The sequence below is a fragment of the Lissotriton vulgaris genome, chromosome 4_1, assembly GCF_964263255.1.
Source record: "Lissotriton vulgaris chromosome 4_1, aLisVul1.2, whole genome shotgun sequence".
Classification (NCBI taxonomy): domain Eukaryota; kingdom Metazoa; phylum Chordata; class Amphibia; order Caudata; family Salamandridae; genus Lissotriton; species Lissotriton vulgaris.
In genome coordinates, this window is record NC_141691.1 from 1887865114 (window position 1) to 1887884842 (window position 19729).

General features: G+C 48.2%; 1 protein-coding gene across 4 annotated transcripts; it reads right to left on the reverse strand.

Annotated features, from left to right (window-relative positions):
* Positions 1–7537: 7537 nt before the first annotated feature.
* Positions 7538–19178, reverse strand: MYC (MYC proto-oncogene, bHLH transcription factor). 4 transcript variants are annotated; one of them, XM_086966214.1, is made up of 3 exons: positions 19124–19178; positions 10448–11074; positions 7538–8814 (listed from the first exon to the last, which is right to left on the reverse strand). In XM_086966214.1, exons 2-3 carry the CDS (start codon positions 11067–11069, stop codon positions 8201–8203), a joined length of 1236 nt encoding a protein of 411 aa, XP_086822340.1. In that variant the 5' UTR covers positions 11070–11074; positions 19124–19178; the 3' UTR covers positions 7538–8200. The 4 variants fall into 4 exon arrangements, with proteins under 4 accessions (XP_086822340.1, XP_086822339.1, XP_086822341.1 ...); XM_086966213.1 differs by having other exon boundaries at positions 19086–19167; XM_086966215.1 differs by lacking the exon at positions 19124–19178 and adding an exon at positions 17600–17619.
* Positions 19179–19729: the final 551 nt, after the last annotated feature.

Genomic DNA, 19729 nt, shown 5'->3' on the forward strand with positions numbered 1-19729 from the left:
CCAACACCGTGTGGTAAACTCTATCACTTTTAACAATACATTGTCTAAAGCAGTGGCTTCCTTCCAATCGCCCTCAGAAATCACATCACTAACTTCATCCACTGCATCCACAAGGGTAACACATTCGACGTCCTCTACAAGAAAATCCTCCTCATCGTCCTTTTCCATAGCCATTCTAGATAGGCAATCAGCCCGAAAATTCTTGCCACCGACAATATGTTTAACAGTAAAACTGAACTCTTGTAATTTTGAGACTAGTCTCATCAATCGAGCTGACATGGACGCTGAACTGGATTTATCAAAGATGTAAACTAGTGGTTTGTGATCAGTGACCAACTCAAATTTCCTACCCCAAATGTACATTTTAAATTTGTGGACCGCCCAAGCACAAGCTAGAGCTTCCCTTTCGATGGTGCTGTACCTCTGTTCAAACTCTTTGAGTGCTCTGGATGCAAACGCCACAGTTTGTTCCTGACCATTCACTTTTTGTGTAAGAACTGCCCCTAGACCAGAAATACTCGCATCTACAGTGATAACTGAGGTGGCATCTTCTCTGAAGGCATGTATGGCTTTTGCGGAAACAATCATTTTCTTGATCTCACAAAAAACCTTGTCTAACTCCTGTGTCCAAACGAAACTAGACCCTTTTCTCAAAAGCTTTCTTAAAGGTTCCACTATTTGGGAGTATGATTGGACAAACCTTGCATAATATTCTGCAAGACCTAGGAAAGATCGTAAAGCATCCTTATCAGGAGGGGGTTTAGCGTCTTCAATGGCTCTAATGACTGAAAACTTGGGGGTGATACCTTGGTCTGATACTGTATGTCCCAGATAATCAATCTTGTTAACTGCAAACTTGCATTTGTCAGCGCGAACAGTCATGTTTCTAGACATTAAAATTGAAAGCACATTTCTAAGAATAGCGTCATGTTCAATTAATGATTTGGCAAAAATCAGGATGTCATCAAGGTATGCTTGCACACCCGCTATGCCTTGAAACATCACATCCATCAGCTTCTGGAAAACACTTCCAGCAGACGCTAACCCAAAAGGGAGGCGAAGGAATTTGAAAGCTCCGAAAGGAGTAATAAAAGAGGTAAGTTCTTGGGATTCCTTCGCCAAAGGCACCTGATGGTACGCTGACCTCAGATCAATCAAAGAGAACCATTTAGCGTCGCCTATGTTAGCCAGAAGCTCGTGGATTCTCGGTAGCGGGTGACAGTCAACAATAATGTTCTTATTTAATGTGCGTAAATCCGCACATAATCTAATTTCCCCAGTCTTTTTGCGTGCGACCACGATTGGTGCGACCCATTGTGAAGAATTGATGGGGGAAATTATACCTTGTCTGCACAAATCATCCAACATTATTTTTAATTCAGATCTGACACTCAATGGGACAGCTCTAACTTTATGACTAACTGGTTGTGCCCCAGGAATGAGTCTAATTTTATGCTCAAATCCTCTGACACTCCCTACCGTTTCCATGAATACTGGTTTGAATTCTGACAAAATTTCTTGAACCTTTGCGCTATGATCATCAATCACAGTAACAGATAAATCAGATTTAAAGGTAGGTAACTTCCCAACTTTAATGGGGTTCTCGTCACCTGGAACTAAATAAAGACCCATCAAGGCTAAGTCTTTCCAGCCTACGATGTCTTTGCCTTTTTCTGCTACATAAATTTTAGTGACAGTCTCCCTCCCCAAGCACTGTACTAATCCTACAAAATACCCTAGCATGTTAATATTCTTCTCCCCAAATGCTAGTGGATTAACATCAGATTCAATCAGTTTAACTCTTTTGTCCCATTTTTCATAAAAGGTTGAATCTCTAAGGATAGTGTATGGGGAGCCTGAATCCGCCATGACCTGAAGGTGTACATTATCAATAATAGCTGCACATAGTGGACCCTTAATAGAATCAATGTCACCATTAGCATCAAGAGTTACGATAATGTTCTTAAAAGACTCAGTACATGCATCAAAGTCTACCATATTAACATTCGGGGGTTTCTTCGCGAATCTGCAAACCCCTTGAAAATGTCCGATTTTTTTACAAATAGAACATCGCTTCTTGAGGGCAGGGCAATTTGGTGCGTTCCCAATATGATCCTTTGAGCCGCACCTATAACAAAAGTAAGTTTTTTTCTTTTGGTTAAACTTATTTGGTTGAACTCTGCCTTTATTAGTAATGGCACAGAGAGTTTCTCCTTCATCAGAGTCATAGCAGTCTATAACATTAACACCCTGTTTAGGTTGGTCCATGACAACTTTGCTGGTTAAAGTAGAACGTTCAATGCTAAGAGCAAGGTCTATGACTTCACTTAAAGATGGGTTCTTGCACCCCAGAATTCTCTGTTTAATCTTCCTTGATGCGCAATTAAATACGAATTGGTCCCTTATAAATTTATCAGGAGAAGGTTCGAAATTGCAAGTGATAGCTAAAACTCTGAGTGCAGCGATGTACTCTTCTACCTTCTCGTCTTCATTTTGTTTCCTGGCATAGAAGTTGTGTCTTTCTAACATAATGTTAGGTTCATCACAAAATTGCTTTTTTAATCTTGCAATGGCTTCAATGTAAACGTTCCAAAGATTGTCTCCGCTTTCATCTAATGAAATAGGTGGTGCTATGGGAACAATACTCTTAAATATTCGTTGACCAGCTTGTCCTAAGCAACCAAAAAGAATAGCGAATTTTCTTTTGTCAGAATACTCAGTGGCATCAATAGCAATTAAGTGATTCTCGAACAACCCGAACCACTCAGACCAAATTATGTCTGGAGTGCCTGGTTTGCTCAAGAACGGTGGAGGTTGGGTGATCTGATGCCACTGGTTATTAGCCATGTTAAATATGAAAGTAGAATAACGAGAGGGTTTTATAGTTCTAAAATCACAATTATCTTAACATTAACAATATGTTATTTAAATGATGATAGAATGTTTCAAAAACGTCTAAAACGTTGTAGATATGTAAATTCAACACATGAAAAAGCGTGCGTATCGCTGTAAAGATACGCTGTACACAACCTTGTAAATATCCTGAAATTATCTGCTGAAAGCGTGCGTATCGCTGAAATGATACACGATGTTTACATGTCGATCCAACAACAACGTGCGTATCGTTGAAAATGACACGCGATGCTTGGATCCTTAACAGAAGATATTTAAATTGCTAGGTGCGTTGTAAGTCGAAAGCGTGCGTGTCGCTGAAGTGACACGCAAAGTTTTCAATTACAACGTGCGTATCGTTGAAGGAGCGCACAATAAAGAAATATTTTAAATCAACACAGTACCTTGTGGCTGCGTCTTGAAACCAGTCTTCGTACGATACCTCAATAAAGTTGTGAAAAGGGATATCCAATGAGGTCGATCGTTTCGAAGAGGATTGTCACCGTCCAATAAGAGTTGCCGGTTTGAGAAATTGTAGAGGCAGCTCTAATGATTGGAAAAGCCAGAGATTCGACCGTCCAATGAAAATGCTTGTGATTGACGAGGTTTGAATCACGGAAAAATATCAGCGTGGGTGGGGTGGAGTCTCCGTCTTGTCGCCAAAATATGTAATAAATTAGGAAGAGGCGGAATATTCCAGGTAAGAGAAGTTTAATCCATAGTACATGACTCCACCCGTGATGGACGTCCTGTCTCCGTTAAGCCTGCGGTTACAATGGCTAACGGGAAGACACAGCCGACCAAGCACGAGGAAGGGCTTTTGAAACACAACATGCTAGTACAGTAAGCACGGGCCTCAGCTCGTGGATACGACTTTTGAAAAGAAACAAAGTTAGCCTCGGGCTTTGGCTCGTGATAAGACGCGAGTCGAACTCACGAGCCAAACCCCACGAGCCAAAACCCACGAGAAAGGCGATGCGAGCGAAGCCCGCCATTACAGTCACCCTGCAGGAAAATTGTCCGGAGGAGTGATAATTAAATTAGAATCTCGCCCAACATATCAGGGCCACGGGAGGGATAGATGTTGGTAAGCAAAGTCACAGGTACTTTGAAGGTGATGTTTGCCTGCAGCGTTTTGTCCAGTTCTGTTAGCTTAATCTGGAGTGCCGACATCAGCTCTGGGTGCCTTATGTAGGGTATTGGGTTCATTTCTGGGGTGATCCTGGGACTACTTCTGGAAACCACACTGGCCTTGCCCGATTGAGTACTGGAATGAATAGGTTCTGGATCCAACACACCGTGATTTAATCAGTCTTGTATATGACCGGGTATACTGGTTTCCTTGGCGTGCAGGCAGGTATCGTCCTCTGAACCAAGGACGTGAAATTCGATTAGACAGTTGAGTTTCCCCACTGGGAAACGACCCTCAAGTGCACTGCTTGTATCCAACTTAGAAACCAACTTCAGTTGAGATTCAGAATATTTTTATTATCATTATTAATTTGATAATTTCATTAATTATTAACGTCATTCATGTTGCAGCGTCATGGAGGAAGCATCATGGAATAAGGTGCGAGTAATCCTCAATGCATTTAGGATGCCCTTCGTCAGGGGGTTTGCTCCTTAGAAAGCTCCAAAAGGGGTCTCATGCAACCGTGGAGGCTCGTAGAGTGCATTCTGAGCATCTTTTGGAGCTTTCCAAGGAGCAAACCCCTTGACGAAGGGCATCCTAAATGCATGGAGGATTACTCGCACCGTATTCCATGCTTCATCAATGACGCTGCAACATGAATGACGTTAATAATTCATGACATTATCAAAGTAATTATGATATTCCAAATAAAAGGATTTATCAAAATATTTTTTAGCTCAATTGAAGTTGATTTTTAAGTTGGATACAGGCGTGGACTACTATATCCAGTTTAAAAAGCCACAGATGTAATATTGTGCAATCCCTGAAGACATATCGATTTTTTTTTTTTTTTAATTGTGCCCAGTGTGGTGGACATCTCCAAGAGTATTGTAGCAAGCAATAAAAGCATCCTCTAAATAACCCAACACAATAGAGCAGCACCCATGGTAAGAGTAGTTTCATTGTATAATGGAAGAGCGTTCTATACTTTAACAGCAAGCAACCGTATATTGATAGCAATCAGACACGTCACTAGCAAGCTAGGTGTATGTTCTTGGACAGAAAAACCAAGACATGGTGTTTATGACGACTTTCTTTAGGTCTGCTACTAACCAAGACCTTTTGATTTTAGCATCAATAATGCTTATTATAGGCACTTTCCGTGACCTCCTTTTCATCCATCGACCTGTTCTGTCATTCAGTGTTCTTCCTTCCTTCAATATAGTTGGTCAACTCACTTCAGCCATTGGCTAAATACGCTGCGAGTGACTGCATTCTTACCTTTCACTAGAAGCACAGCCACACACAAAGTAGCTGTAATCAGTGCCAGGAACTACTATGGCAATGTGTGCTTTGAGCCCCCAAAAATATTTTTGCCTTATTTTTTATTTAATAGGGAGGCCTAGACATTTCCAGAACAACGTTCTATTAATAAAGAAAAACCATGACAAAACAAGCACTGGCAAAGTCAAGAGGCTGACTAGCAGTGCCAGACAAAACGTTTTGGCCAATGTGTTTTTTTTTCTTTTCTACTAGGGTCCACGATCCATGCACTTTCTCCTAGGGCATAACCATTCACATTCTATGGGGTCAATGGTTTAGTTTCACCGGTAACAAAACACAAAGCCCGATTTTCTGTTTCAAGGAAATATTCTAAATGTGAATTGGCATTTAAGACCAGTGCTTTCCAACCCGTTTGCAAATAGGTTAGGAGTACACCATTTGACCATGTGTTTTCCTAGAACAGTTCTTGAGCGGAGAACCCACACGAACCCATCTTTCTTCCCAGGGCCACTTTTGGCTTCCAGTCCTGACATGCTAGCTGGTAGAGTTTAAAATTGAAGGTCACACTGATAAGCGCGAACTAGTATAATTATGGAAACTAGAGCTCTAAGCCTTAATACTACCAGCCCTTTGCAGTTGAGATTCAGATACTGGCATGCATTTTTGACAATTTGCTCCAATTGTCAACAAAAATATGCTCTTTCACGACTACCATGTTGTCCAACTGAAACATTTTTATTAAACTGTCTTCACTGGTGCCTGGAGGCTGATGGTCTCCCTTCAAAGGATATTAACCAAGCTTTTATGAGTAGCTAACGTGACATGAAGTAACCACTCACCCCAGTCTCCCTATCGGCCTATTTGCAGCTAGTGGATTGGCAAGGAGCGTGACCCAGGGAAAGTGACAGCAATGTATTTGTCTAGAGTATCATGTGCTACTGCGGTCTGCCGCCAATTGGTGTCCATGGCTGACACTGTGCGAGGGGAAAAACTTTTTCCGCTGTTGGGCCATCCTTATGACTTCATCTAGTGTTCACTGGGTCAGAGTGTACCTGTTCACAGAAGGGTGCCATATCTGCTTCGGGTTTATTCGTGAAAGGGGTATAAGACCTTATAACAGTTCACTTTCCTAATGAATGCTTTATAGCTCTTATACATCTCACCAGATGTATTAGTTAACCCTTACTTCTTTCGGTAGTGGAGCATTCGATGTGTTGGTGACTCTGGAACAAGACATTCTGATGAAGCTCTTGCCCACTGCTCGTGTAGCGTGTACCACAACTATACCCAGGCCCTGACGGTCCGTGTATCTTGAACAGATGTGGTCTTACCTGTTCAGGTACCTTCAAAAACTTTGTTTACTGTGGATTTTGCAAACATGTGTTCAATATAGTTTACAGTTTGCCAACTAGTTGATGAAGTCGGCACAATGACACTGCTTGTATCCAGAACCCCCAGCATTGCAGCTGTAATATCTCTATGCATCGCAGGTATCTAGAGGACAAGGTACTGGGCTTTGCAAAAATAGTAACACCCCTGGTGTCTATGCAGCTTCAAAAATCAGTGTGCAGTCTATCATCACTCAGGTAGACTATGATGGAGTGGTAGGTGCAATGAAAACCTGTTTAAAGGGTGTGTCCAGTCTTATGTAGGCGACCATGGGTCCACCTACCACCCGCATATGCTCCATTAATTCAACCCATCCGGTCCCTAGCAAAAGCTTCAGAGCCGGCTCAATGTACACACTCTTGCTAAGGAAGGTACACAAAAAAATAGAGTCCTACAAACGTGTTGGTCATACCTTCCTTCTAATAACTCACATGGCACCCCAGGCAGCTTGTGTGCACATCACAATTTACAACTCAATCGAGTACAACTATGTGGTAAGCTTTCGTAATGGTGTTAAAGTCTGGCATGAACTAAAAAGTTTACAACAGTTACATGCATTCTATAAAATACAGTTTTCTATTTGGGTGTCTCCATGGTGTTATTCAGCAGCGTTCACAATTGTATTAAGGAAAGTTTCGAATTCAGGACAGCCATTGCTCGAATGAACAGGCCAGGCCCAACTTACTTTGGTCAACACTTTGTAATAGTACCGAAACGGTCACTTTGACAGCAGGAGACAGATAACGCACTGTTAGTGGAATCCATAGTGTTCTCATAGCTTACTTAAAAAGAAGGCTTCCCACAGGAGAACCAGAGAAGAATGCTACACAACAACGAAAGTAGAATGTGGTCAAAGATTTATTCAGCAGCAACTCAGTTGTTTAACGCGATAGTAAGATCTAAAATACAAAACATGATCAAATAGAACTTTGATAAAAGAAATGTATGTAGAAATAACCACCAAGTTAATACAGTTGGTACCAGAACTACAAACCTGAACTGAAAAAAAACATTGCCTTAAATTTTGCTGCAACTGTTTAGGTGAATATTAATACATATTTTACTATAAAGATTTGTTAAAGATATTATAGATAGGTCAGCAATAGTTTGTATACATATTTTCATAGCCATTCACACCCTGGGCATTTGCTAATTATGAAAAATAAAGGTCTTAAATACAAATATCTGTAAAACAAAGAAGTAGAAAATGTCATCCCAAGCAATCCCAGTCACGGACTCATGCCCGTGGTTCAGTTTTGAGGCAGTATTGAGGTCTAGGCAGAATCAGTTATGATCCAGCCAAGGTTGTGTAGTTGAACAGTCTGTTGGAAGTCATGCAGTTCACCAAGTATATTGTTCACTGAATAGTCCAATGCTGCCAGCATGTCATGATGCACGACAAGCTGGCTCCGCCATAGCGAGTCCCATCCAAGACACACCTGCAACGATACGCCACAGACAAGCCCCTTAAAGACTACTTAGTCCAAGGTCCTCAAAGGGCCTCTACACACAAGAGTTCCTCAGCTGTTCAAGCTTCTGTTTCAGCTGTTCACTTTTTCTCCTCAACTGTTCTTTCTCTGCAATCAGTCTTTGTTCATCTGCCTGAATAGTCAGTGTGTACTCTGTGGCCTTTTTCAAGATCACCACTTTTGGTGCCTTTTCATTGTCCGCCACCTCTGGTATCTGGTCACGCAGTGCGAAGAAGCTCATCTTGAGCTCGTTCCGCCTTTGGCGCTCTAGGACATTGTGAGTCCTCCTCTTGTCGTTCTCTTCAGAGTCTGATGTCCTAGGACTTGTGCACTTCCGGTTGTTGGTGATGGGCTTGAGCACTCTGCTGCTGTGGTCAGTCTTTACTCTTTTGGCAGAGGGGTAGTCCATTTTAGAGGAAGCTGTCCGCGTCAAGGGGGGCGCAGCGTAATCGTGTTGGTGAATTGGGCCATGGGGCGCTGCGTAGTTGTGCTGCTGGATCGAGACATGGCACCGCTTGAGAATGAGAGTGCTTTGCTGGGAACGAGATTCAGGCTTCCTGCTTGTAGGTTGCCTTTTTTCAATTGTGACAACATCGATCTCTTCCTCGTCCTCTTCATCATCTTCGTCGTCGTCATCCTGTTCTTCTTCTGTGAAGAGACAAAGAAAACAATGTTAATGAGGGACAGCAAATTACCAGGCAAAGCTCAAGAACCCCACAATAGCAGTACATATTTCCATTTCAATCAGAGGCATGCTTAAAGCTCTCATGAGGTCTTAAAAAGTGGAGGCTATTCGGTCGGGCGACTGAACCCGTACCACTAGGGCAAGGTCATGCTTCTGTGCAACTGAAGGAGAGGGCGACCATCCCTGCAATAAAGTAGAAGAAAAGGCCATGGCGAATCCTAAATCTGCACAAGCCACCCATAAAACTGCCTATTGTGCTCCAGAAATCAGCCCAGTGTCTGGCCACATTCCACAATGGCCAGTAAGCCTGGTGACGGTGCCACGCTCAAGTTCACAGCAGATTTTGACAAAACAATGCCTCGAGAACGTATAACTCTTAGTGAAAGGAACTGAAGGGTCTGAACTTTCCCAGGATATGAAGTGATGCTTTCGCTCTTTCTACAACCTGGCCAGTGGTACAGCTTTCGCGTATGCAGCTCTCCTCTCAGGGCTGCCAGGGGAAGAAAGGGTTTCCTTGCACCACTAACTACCACCCCAGGTTAGAAAGCGCTCGCAAGGAGTGCAGCCATCCCCACTCACAAAGTTATGGCCAAACCGGAGATGGTTAGTGTGGTATCTGGCCTAAGTAAGCATAGCCAACCAGTCACTGGTTAGTCTTTTGAAAAGCAGTATCTACCACCCAACCAAGGCACCCAACAGTACCAAAGATTCGTCTGCAATGGGGAAGGCATCACCCTTTTTTCTGCTAGGAAGCCCAGAAGACTGGACTACAAGGCCTATGTTACAGAATACAAATCCCACCCTCATACATTTCTTCTTTTCCTAACCACTCTTAAGTCAGTGTCATGTTACTGTGGCTTGTAACAATTCATTCAGAAAAGGGCTAGGGAAAAATTACTTTTAGAGTATCATTAAAAAAAAACATTTAAGTGGGTTATACAGTGAATTTCTTGCACTAGATGCGACAATTTCACAAGCGAAATAAACAGTAAGCAGCAAAACCTACTAGGGCGAGTCTAGCTGCAGAAGTGGTCAAAACTCAGTACGGTTGAGATATGTAACGCCTGGTCATTTACTTTTTTTTTTTTTTAAATCAAACACCTGTCAGGGTAAATGCACATCAGTGGTGAAGGAGTGGGATGTGAATGTTGCACAGTCGCCATATATGGAGGAGAGTTAGCTGTGCCCCTTGGAAGGAATGGATTGGTGAAGGAAGGAATAGATTCAAATGGAAGGAAGAGCTTTCCGAGGACGGAGTCCAAAAATAGGTTGGACAACTGGGAGGTGCCCTGTGGGGATCATGTTTGGAGCATGGGCAGAGGAGGGTGGCATGGCACTGCCTAGGTCAGCAGTGGCAGGTGCTGTGCCAAATTTAAGACAACAAGAGTGCAGAGTTGAAAAATCCGGAGCGGGGGATGGTGGATATGCTAGTATGGATTGGTGGGTAGTGAAGTCCCCCAGAGAACCTTGGTAGCGTGTCTCGATTAGGTGGTGTGTGTAGATGGGTAGGGTGTATTGGGGGCACGCTGAAGAACAGTTTTTTTTAAAAAACTTTGGCAGTGTGAGCGCGGAGGGCGCGTCAGCGGCTGAGCTCACCTGAGTCGCTGCTGCTGGTGGCCGGAGGGGTGTCCATGCAGCTGGGCAGCTCCACGCTCGGGCTGGGTGGGCTGGCCTTCGGCAGGCTCTCGGTCAGCGGGTACGGGAAGACCACCGAGGGGTCGATGCAGGCGGGCCCCAGGTCCGGCAGGTAGGGCATGGTGGCAGGCGGCGGGCCCACGGCGCCCTGCTCCTTGCGGGCCGCCTGGTAGTTGGCCAGTTTCTCTGACACCGCCTTCTCCAGCTTGGCGCTGGCCGAGAAGCTGCTCCACATGCAGTCCTTGAGGACGATGGACTTGAAGGCTTCGTCGTCCAGCTCGCAGATGAAGCTCTGGTTGATCATGTCGCTGTCCAGGAACTCTGTGACCATCTCCAGCTGGTCGGCCGAGGACGGGTAGAGGCCGCCGCCCAGGCTGGAGCGGCGGCTGGGCGAGAGCGGCGGGGTGGGCAGCAGCTCGAACTTCTTCCAAATGTCCTCGGAGGGCGCCGGGGGCTGCAGCTGACCCTGCGGGAGGGCGCCGTACAGCTGCACGTCATCGTCGTCCTCGTAGATAAAGTAGGGCTGGATCGAGTCGTACTCGCAGTCGTAGCCGCGGCTCGGGACACTGGCGTTGGATGGCATGGCGCCTAGAGGAGAGAGGACACTACAGTTAGACCGACTGGCTCACCAGGAATGCAGTGCGCAGCGCGAAACCCACAGCATCCCACAAGCATTCTAAGTCCTATCTGTGCAAAGACTCCCCTGAGGCACTGCGCAGTGTGCACCTGGACCCACGCCACCAAGGTGACTGGGCCACTTCTGTTTATTCACCCAAGCATGCTGGGACTCGCAGAATTATAGCATGGAGGAGCCTGGAACTACACATCCCAGGATGCGTGGTGCCGCCGGGTCTCTCTCATGACATGCTGGAAGCACATAGTATTGTCAGGGGACCCTTTAAGCAGCCTGTTTTGGGGGCGAGACCCACCCCACCAAGCCAACAGGTGCACAAAGGAGCAAAGAGGCAATGGTAGGGTTGCGAGAATAACTAGTTGGATGAACCTGAAATGTAACACTCGGAAAGACAGCTACCCTGTCATGTAATACAAGTCACTACTCTTACATGTATACATACCCCCGTCCCTCACATGCACGGCCAGTCTTCGAGAACAGACTGCAACATTTCTAGGGCCATTACATAATAAAGCATTGGGCTCCGGCACACCCCACTGCTAACCAACGTTCACATTAACAATATAAGAGCAAAATAAACTTCTAATTCGGGCAACAGAACTTAACAGATGTTGTGCGCCTGGGACCTTACTGTACACACATGATGCACCCAATTTGCAGAATGCAGGCGCACACAATGGCAAATGCAGGTTTTAAAAAAGTCTTAGGGGACTGTGACAGTTATAAGCGCTTAGATCTATAAAGCAGGCAAGCAGCGCTCCATAAAGAGCCATTCACTGCCTCCCTGGCAGCACAAAGCAAGCAGACAGCCGGCGACGAGAGGGTTAGGACACGCCCGATCTTACATACAAGGAGGGAGGAGGAAGTGAGAGTTGCCGGTGCATTTATGTGACAGGCACTTAAGTGCAGAGCAATGCGGCTCCGCTCCGGTGCTTTAAACAAGGGCGGCAAGGACAGTGACAGCTGCAGAGGAATCTAGAGTGGGAGTGGGGGTCTGAGCAAGAAACCATTGGCGGACGCTGCACGCCGGCACCACAGACCTGCAACCATGCACTCAAGCCTCGCTAACAAGTATCTGGCCTCCCGTTGCAGCTCACCCTGCTGCAAATCGACCCAGCCGCAAATACCTCAGTACCGCACCTAGCTACCAACAGTTGAGTACTCCTCCCTACCGCTGCGCCACACCTCAGCTCTTCACTGCAGTGTCCCAGCACTGCCCAGCCCCAGCATGCATTCACCACTTATCAATTCACGCCCTCCGCGTGACCCTGAAGGACAGCTGCAAAGTGTGAGGAGGGTAGTGTGGCGACCACCACCACACGCCATCGGCAAACCCTGCAGCTGCCCCGTGTGTCACAGGAGCGGTGACAGAGAGGCGGTGGCTGCGCACTACAGACACCGGACCCGAGCACAGGCACCGCCATGGGACCCTGGTGCACAGGTGTGCGTCCCGAAGAGCAGTGCACCCACGAGCTGTCTGCAACAACTGGGTGCATATTGTAATACGACGCATAAGACCCAAGCAGAATATGTGATCCTGGACAGACAACTACATTATCCAGCTAGTTTAATTACTTCCGTCCTACCACAACTAAAACAATTAAGAAGCGGGTTAAACGCAGCGGCGACATCCGTGCTGTTTACTCTAAAGAAAGGGGTTAGTTTGCAATAATTTACTAGTATCCCACGTCACCGAGGACACTGGGCTCGGGATAGCCCTGGCCACTGCCTAGCACTCCAACGTGGGCAACAAAAGCACCGCAATACGAGGAACCACCACGAGCCCTCCCCACCTATGGAGCCAGCAGGTCGCCCACTGTGGTCTCTCCAGCCCCCCCAGTGCTCATCCTCCCAGCCCCCTGCACTGGCATGCAGTCACACTGGCGAGGCACCGAGCCCGCCTCAGGAAAGAACTCGGGAGCCACCCTGTGCTTCCAAGAAAGCTGCAGCGTCTGACAGCAGCAGGCGGGAGGGGCCAGGGTGGGGAGCGGCGCCCGCACCATACAACGCCGGGCTCATTACACAACCCTGACTGCACTCCGGGCTGCGTTCAGCCGGCTGCAAGTTTAACAGCAAGAAGAGGGACTCTACTGGGCTGGCTGAGCCAGACCCATAGAAACATCTGCCCACCTCGCCAGGGTATACAAGGTGACACTGTCTGCCCACCTCCGCGAGAGAATGTGCACCGATAGAAGGTGGCACGGGTACCTCTCCGGGATACAATAAAGTGCACCAATACAAGGTGCCAAGCGGTGAATGGCACATCACCTCCGACTGAAGGGCTCGCACCAGTCCCAAGGCACGGAGCGAGTAAAAACTCAAAGTACCCAAACCATTGTCTGGCATATCTTCCAACACACGTACAGTGGCACTGCCCACTACTCCCTGGAGAGGCAGCGCCAGACAGAGCAGAGTGGCACACTTGCCGGTCACGTCTCCAAGGATACAAAAATGAAAACAGTAAAGGATAGTGTTGTGTGGCACTGCGTGCCATGTCTCATAAGCAGAACAAAGCCGGGTGGTCTAGTCTAGAAAATGCCCAGAGACGCAGCGAGTGGCAAAGCCGGCTGGCACACAAATCTCCAGACAGACTCAAGTCCTACAGTCAGTTTGACAACACATGTAAAGAGGGCAGGCAGGCGCTGTGTACAAACGCCGGCTGAAGAGCAGGTCGTACCGGCTTAATCCCTGTGCGTCAGCGGCAGTGGGAGGCACAGGCTCCCCGGCTGGATGCAGAATCCTTCCCAAGAAAAGACGGGAGGCACAAATCCACAGATCCCAGGGGTGGGCGAGGGTCTCCGGAGCAGTGGGTCCACGGGGAGGGTCGGCAGCAGCGAGCAGAGCTCCTCCGCGGGCAGCAGACACTCCGTCTGCAGGGGGCTGGTGGCGCTCCCCTTTATAGCCTCAGCCCAGAGATCCTCCTACATTTTCCCGCCAAAGCTTGCGGGTCGGGCCAGGCGAGCGGGGCGGAGCCGGGAGCGCCGGGCCGCCCACTAGCGGAAGAGGGGGGCAGGGCTCGCCACACAGGCAGGCCCCCGGCACACAGGCAGGGCCCGCGCAGGGTGTCCTTGCAGGCAGTAGTAAATCTTTAACCCATTCATGACTCGGCAGCGCGGCGGAAGTAAACATAGTAAAACTCTAGAGAGCGGAGTCGGCTCTCCGTACACCATCACCTCGGCAGGGGCGGTTTACACTCGGCAGGGCGGGCGAGCGCCCGGTCCTAGAGCGGAACCTGGCGCAGGACAGTGGCAGGATTACCCCCACCCGTCGCACAGCCAGGGTCGCACTCGTACCCCCAGGAGACCATGACGCATCCTGGAAGTTCTCTTTTCCGCAGCAGAACTCGGTCTCTTTCTCCCCTCAGGAGAGTCGCACCCGACTCTGGCACCCACCGGAGCGGGCACACAACCCGCCTTTACACACCACCTTGAGCTGAGCAGGTGGCACCCCGAGACTTTCAGCTGACGCACCATGTAAACAAACCAGGGCAAAGGGGGAGGGGTTGTCACACACAAGAGATGTCAATACCAAGAGGCTGTGGTAGCATATCAAGGCTGAGCCTAACGGTACTCTGGGAGAGCACCGACCTCATGAGTAAGAATCCTACCACGCAGAAGCAAGCCCTGTATTGAACATACTCACAGCAAAGCATGTACGCTTCGCAGAGACGCAGCAAACACGCCACTCTTAACAGGATGACAGCCAAAACAGGCAGTCTTCCGAATCTATTCAGGAGAAACTAGACCACTGGGTAAATACTAGTCTAATACACATGCTCCCTGCAAAGAAGCATTCTAGCAAAGCTATCCTGTGAGAAGGCAAGTAATGTATCAAAGTTGCTCCTTGGGACAGCAATAACTCCAACATACATAATGCATGGGAAATCAAGAAACCTGGACACCCCACATTTAGGGTGAAAGGGGTGAGGGGTTGTCACACACAAGAGATGTCAATACCAAGAGGCTGTGGTAGCATATCAAGGCTGAGCCTAACGGTACTCTGGGAGAGCACCGACCTCATGAGTAAGAATCCTACCACGCAGAAGCAAGCCCTGTAATTGAACATACTCACAGCAAAGCATGTACGCTTCCCAGAGACGCAGCAAACACGCCACTCTTAACAGGATGACAGCCAAAACAGGCAGTCTTCCGAATCTATTCAGGAGAAACTAGACCACTGAGTAAATACTAGTCTAATACACATGCTCCCTGCAAAGAAGCATTCTAGCAAAGCTATCCTGTGAGAAGGCAAGTAATGTAGCAAAGTTGCTCCTTGGGACAGCAATAACTCCAACATACATAATGCATGGGAAATCAAGAAACCTGGACACCCCACATTTAGGGTGAAAGGGGTGGCACCAAACCCAAGCACTGGGGGAGAGCAGGTTGCTCTGCAACCTACCCCTCTAGAAACCAAACAGTCAAGTAATCGCCGGGGAAAGAAAACAGGCCAATAAACCAATCTATAGAGAAAGAAGACAGCCCAGCAAATCCATCCCAAGATAAACAAAATAGTCCAAAAAATCTGTGCCCGTGGAAATAAGACACGTGTACCCTATGACAAAGCAAGCAGACAAAACCATCGATCCTTGGGTGAACCAAGAGAGTAATGAAAGCAATAGTCTAATGACCTACTACACAAAAGATAAAGTGAGCACTCAAGCCTACCAAAAGTAAGCGTAGGTTGATTTACCTCTCTGGAGAGTAAGAAAACAAGCGCCCCTCCACCAAATCCCTTGTGTTGGAAGTAAAGCAGCGTAATCCACCGTGGTAAGTACTGGACCATAGGAACAAGGCTGTCGTCGTATGAATTAAGCTGAATACAGTAGCCCTATGCTTTATTGCCAAGTCCTTTTGGCGCTATCGAGTTCATGCACCTTATGCTCAGGTCTCGAATGTTCAAGCCAACGTCTCACCTGAAAACCCTGCTCGGATGCTGGGTTTTGGAAGAACCTGTCTGAGCGAGATTTACTGCTGGAGAGATAGAAAGCATGCCGTGTACGCGACACACCCCTGCGCCGGATTCCTAAATGTAAAGTCGGCGAAGAGGAAAGTAGCCTTGCTTGCTGCCTTGAGCCTCAGTCGGTGAGTGCAGCATTTGCATAAACAGGCAGAGGTGCACCCGCGAAAGCGGGTGATCGGCTTCAAATCATGCCTGCAGCAGGTACTAGCGCACACAGGCAAACTGCATACCAGGTGTACCGGTGAAAGAGAGTGGGAAAGACGCGCTGGTGAAATAGCGGGGCACTACAGGCAGCGTGCACAGGAATGCGGGCTCATTACTTGCAGCGTGCACTGGTGCTCGCGGGCTCACCACAGGCAGTGTATCGGAGAAAGCGAGTTGCAAACCCGCACAGGGGAAAATGGGCTCACTGCCAGCAGCTCGCACAGGTGAAAGCGGGATCATTACAGCCAGCTTGCACTGGTGACTGCTGTTTAACTGCAATCAACATGCATAGGTGAATGAGGACTCAGTGGTGACAACGACTCACTACATACAGGCTGTGTACCTGTGAAAGCGAGAGAGTTACAAACCCGCACTGGGGAAAACGGGCTCACTGCCAGCAGCTCGCACAGGTGAAAGCGGTTTAACTGTAAGCAGCGTGCACAGGTGAATGAGGACTCACTACATACAGTGTACCAGTGAAAGCGAGAGTTCCAAACCGGCACAGGTGAAAGCAGGCTCACTACAGGCAGTGTGTATCGGTGAAAGCGAGAGTTCCAAACCGGAACAGATGAAAGCGGGCTCACTACAGGCAGTGTGTACTGGTGAAAGCGAGAGTTGCAAACCCGCACAGGTGAAAGCGGGCTCACTACAGGCAGTGTGTACTGGTGAAAGCGTGCTGACCCCAGGCACCGTGCACAGGTAGCAGCCAGAGTTGCAAACCCGCACGGGTGAAAGCGGGCTCACTACAGGCAGAGTGTACCGGTGAAAGCAAGAGTTGCAAACCCGCACAGGTGAAAGCGGGCTCACTACAGGCAGAGTGTACCGGTGAAAGCGAGAGTTGCAAACCCGCACAGGTGAAAGCGGGCTTACTACAGGCAGTGTGTGCCGGTGAAAGCGAGAGTTGCAAACCCGCACAGGTGAAAGCGGGCTCACTACAGGCAGAGTGTACCGGTGAAAGCGTGCTGACCCCAGGCACCGTGCACAGGTGGCAGCGAGAGTTGCAAACCCGCACAGGTGAAAGCGGGCTCACTACAGGCAGAGTGTACCGGTGAAAGCGTGCTGACCCCAGGCACCGTGCACAGGTGGCAGCGAGAGTTGCAAACCCGCACAGATGAAAGCGGGCTCACTACAGGCAGTGTGTACCGGTCAAAGCGTGCTGACTCCAGGCACCGCGCGCAGGTGACAGCGGCGCGAGCTGGGAAGCGCAGGCAGCGCTCAGCTGGGTGCGCTGATTCATGCTTTCCGGTGACCGCGCGCTCTCTGCAGCATTCCTGCTGCCGGGGGTGGGCGCGGCCCTGCCGGGGATAGTTTACCTCACCGAGGGGACCTCGGCACTAGGACTGGGTGCTCGCCGCCCTGCTCGGGCTACAAGGCCGGTTTAACTTTACTGCCCAGTGCTACATTAAAAGACAAGCGCCGCACGGATCCCTGCCCCCACTTCCACGCCCACCCTTCAGAGAGACACATTCTTTGAGGCCATTTGTGGAGAGCATGTGCTAATCACTTTACACGCGTCCCCCGCCCACCAGGGCAGGGAGGAAGGGGGCGGCGAGGTGGCAATTGTCCCCTTGCCAGGATTTACCTTAAAATGAGAGGCCCACTCTTAGTCACACCCGCAGTGGGTAGATTTACCTAGACTAGGCTTTAACTCTAGCATTCGATTTCATGTGATCTTGGGCACAGCACTCCATACCAGAACCTTGAAAAAAGGTGAATGTAAAAAAGGGTCTCCCTCTCGGTGAACAATCAGGTGTTATGTGGTGCCTCGTTAAGTTAAAGTGCCCCTCGTTAGAGCCTTTTAATGTATTCAAGTATGCATTCACCATCAACACCGTCCTCCTTCCTGAACTTGGGGGGAGGGGCAGGGGGATATCTCCTTCCAGTCACACGCACTGGAGGAAAAAAATGAGGGTTGAGAAACCTGCCTAAATGGCCCCATTTCTTGTGTAATCAACTCTGGCTTAGTATCTAACCCGAGGCATCTCTAGCGATGAGCCAGGTGAGCCCCGCCACCACAGCTGTGCACTATTGATTCATGACGGGAGTGACACCGGGTGGAAAAAAAGCAGACATCGCACCTCGAAACATTAAAGTGCCCAACTACATTTCATTGCACAGCACCAATTCCATGAGCCGCTACACTCGTTGTAGGTTGCACCACCACTTGAATCTGTGGCCAACGTGTACCCTGTCCCCTACAGAAAATCACTTCTATTGACACCACCGTTTTTATCTAATAATGTACTGCAGCTGCCTCAATCCAATGCTCGTCTAACGGTGGAAGAAAAGCACTTCCTAGAATACAAGATAAACTGCTTAAAACGCACCTTAGCAGCTAACCTGGAGCCCAAGAAATAAAACAAGTGAAGCATGGGCATTTTTATAAAAGGGGAGATTTGCCTATATCTTTACCTAAAACGAAATGAAAATTACTAGTTTCGCATTGTGTCCCTACAAATAACCCACCTGGTCAGAAAATATATCAAAGCGAAGTTCAAATTGGACCTGCCTAGTCTCATACAAGTTTGACAAATTCAGCGGGTGTGTTAGCTAGGCACAGTTACTGGCTTTTTTGTAAGTTTGGAGGTGGTATAGCACATTTTTGAAAACACAGAGACCCACAACGCACAAGAAAACAATTTAAATACACAAAACATACAGTTCGGCTTCTGACACATCCTATTAGAGCACTTCAACAACAAAAAACAACTCCGCAGCGGGCATAAATGACAAACGGTAAAAGTTGCAGTGCAGAGTTAGAGAGCGAAAGTTGGGCGCATGTGGGCGTGGTGCAACGACCTTTGATGGAATCGCAGCGAAGCGACGCTCAACACTACCTCCACCACGCTCCCGGAACCGGCAGCGCGGGTTCTCTTTTTTCTATGCCTCCTTACGCTTTCCCGGGCTTCGGTTCCCACGCCTTGCAGCCCCGGGCTGCCCCGCCCAGGACACGCCTGCCAGTTTTCGCGCGCTCTGCGAGCGACGCTGTGCTTTCCGCGGAGCTCCTGCGCCCTCTACTGGCCGCCACCGAAACCGCGCCAGTTCTAAATAAGAAAGGGAGACCACCCTCTTAGGCCGAGCAACCTATTCGTCGTTTTTTTCCGTGTTCTTCCACTTGCCAATGAGAATGCTACAATAAGCGATGCAGTCCCGTAATATCAAAGAGTATCTTTCCGGTGAGTGTGATTTTCACATAATTCTCGCTTTTCCACCTTTTGCGAAATGCAGTATTTCCGAAATATCCACCCGATGCAAGTCTAAGGAGAAAGTCAAGTTGGACCGCTATTTCGAAGTGAGGGGCGGTATTAAAATGTGGAGCTTGAATAATAGAGCCAAACCAAAGGGGATGATGGGTGGAGTGTTGAACATTGCAAGCACTCACCCCCAGTCAACTGATCTGGGTTAAATCCATCATCATTCTTTAGCTCACTCCGCCACCCCAG

Coding starts and splice junctions, on each gene's coding strand:
- MYC (XM_086966214.1), bottom strand. CDS start 11,069: ATGCCATCCAACGCCAGTGTCCCGAGCCGCGGCTACGACTGCGAGTAC. Junction 8,815..10,447: donor CACCAGCAGCAGCGACTCAG/GTGAGCTCAGCC, acceptor GTCTCTTCACAG/AAGAAGAACAGGATGACGAC.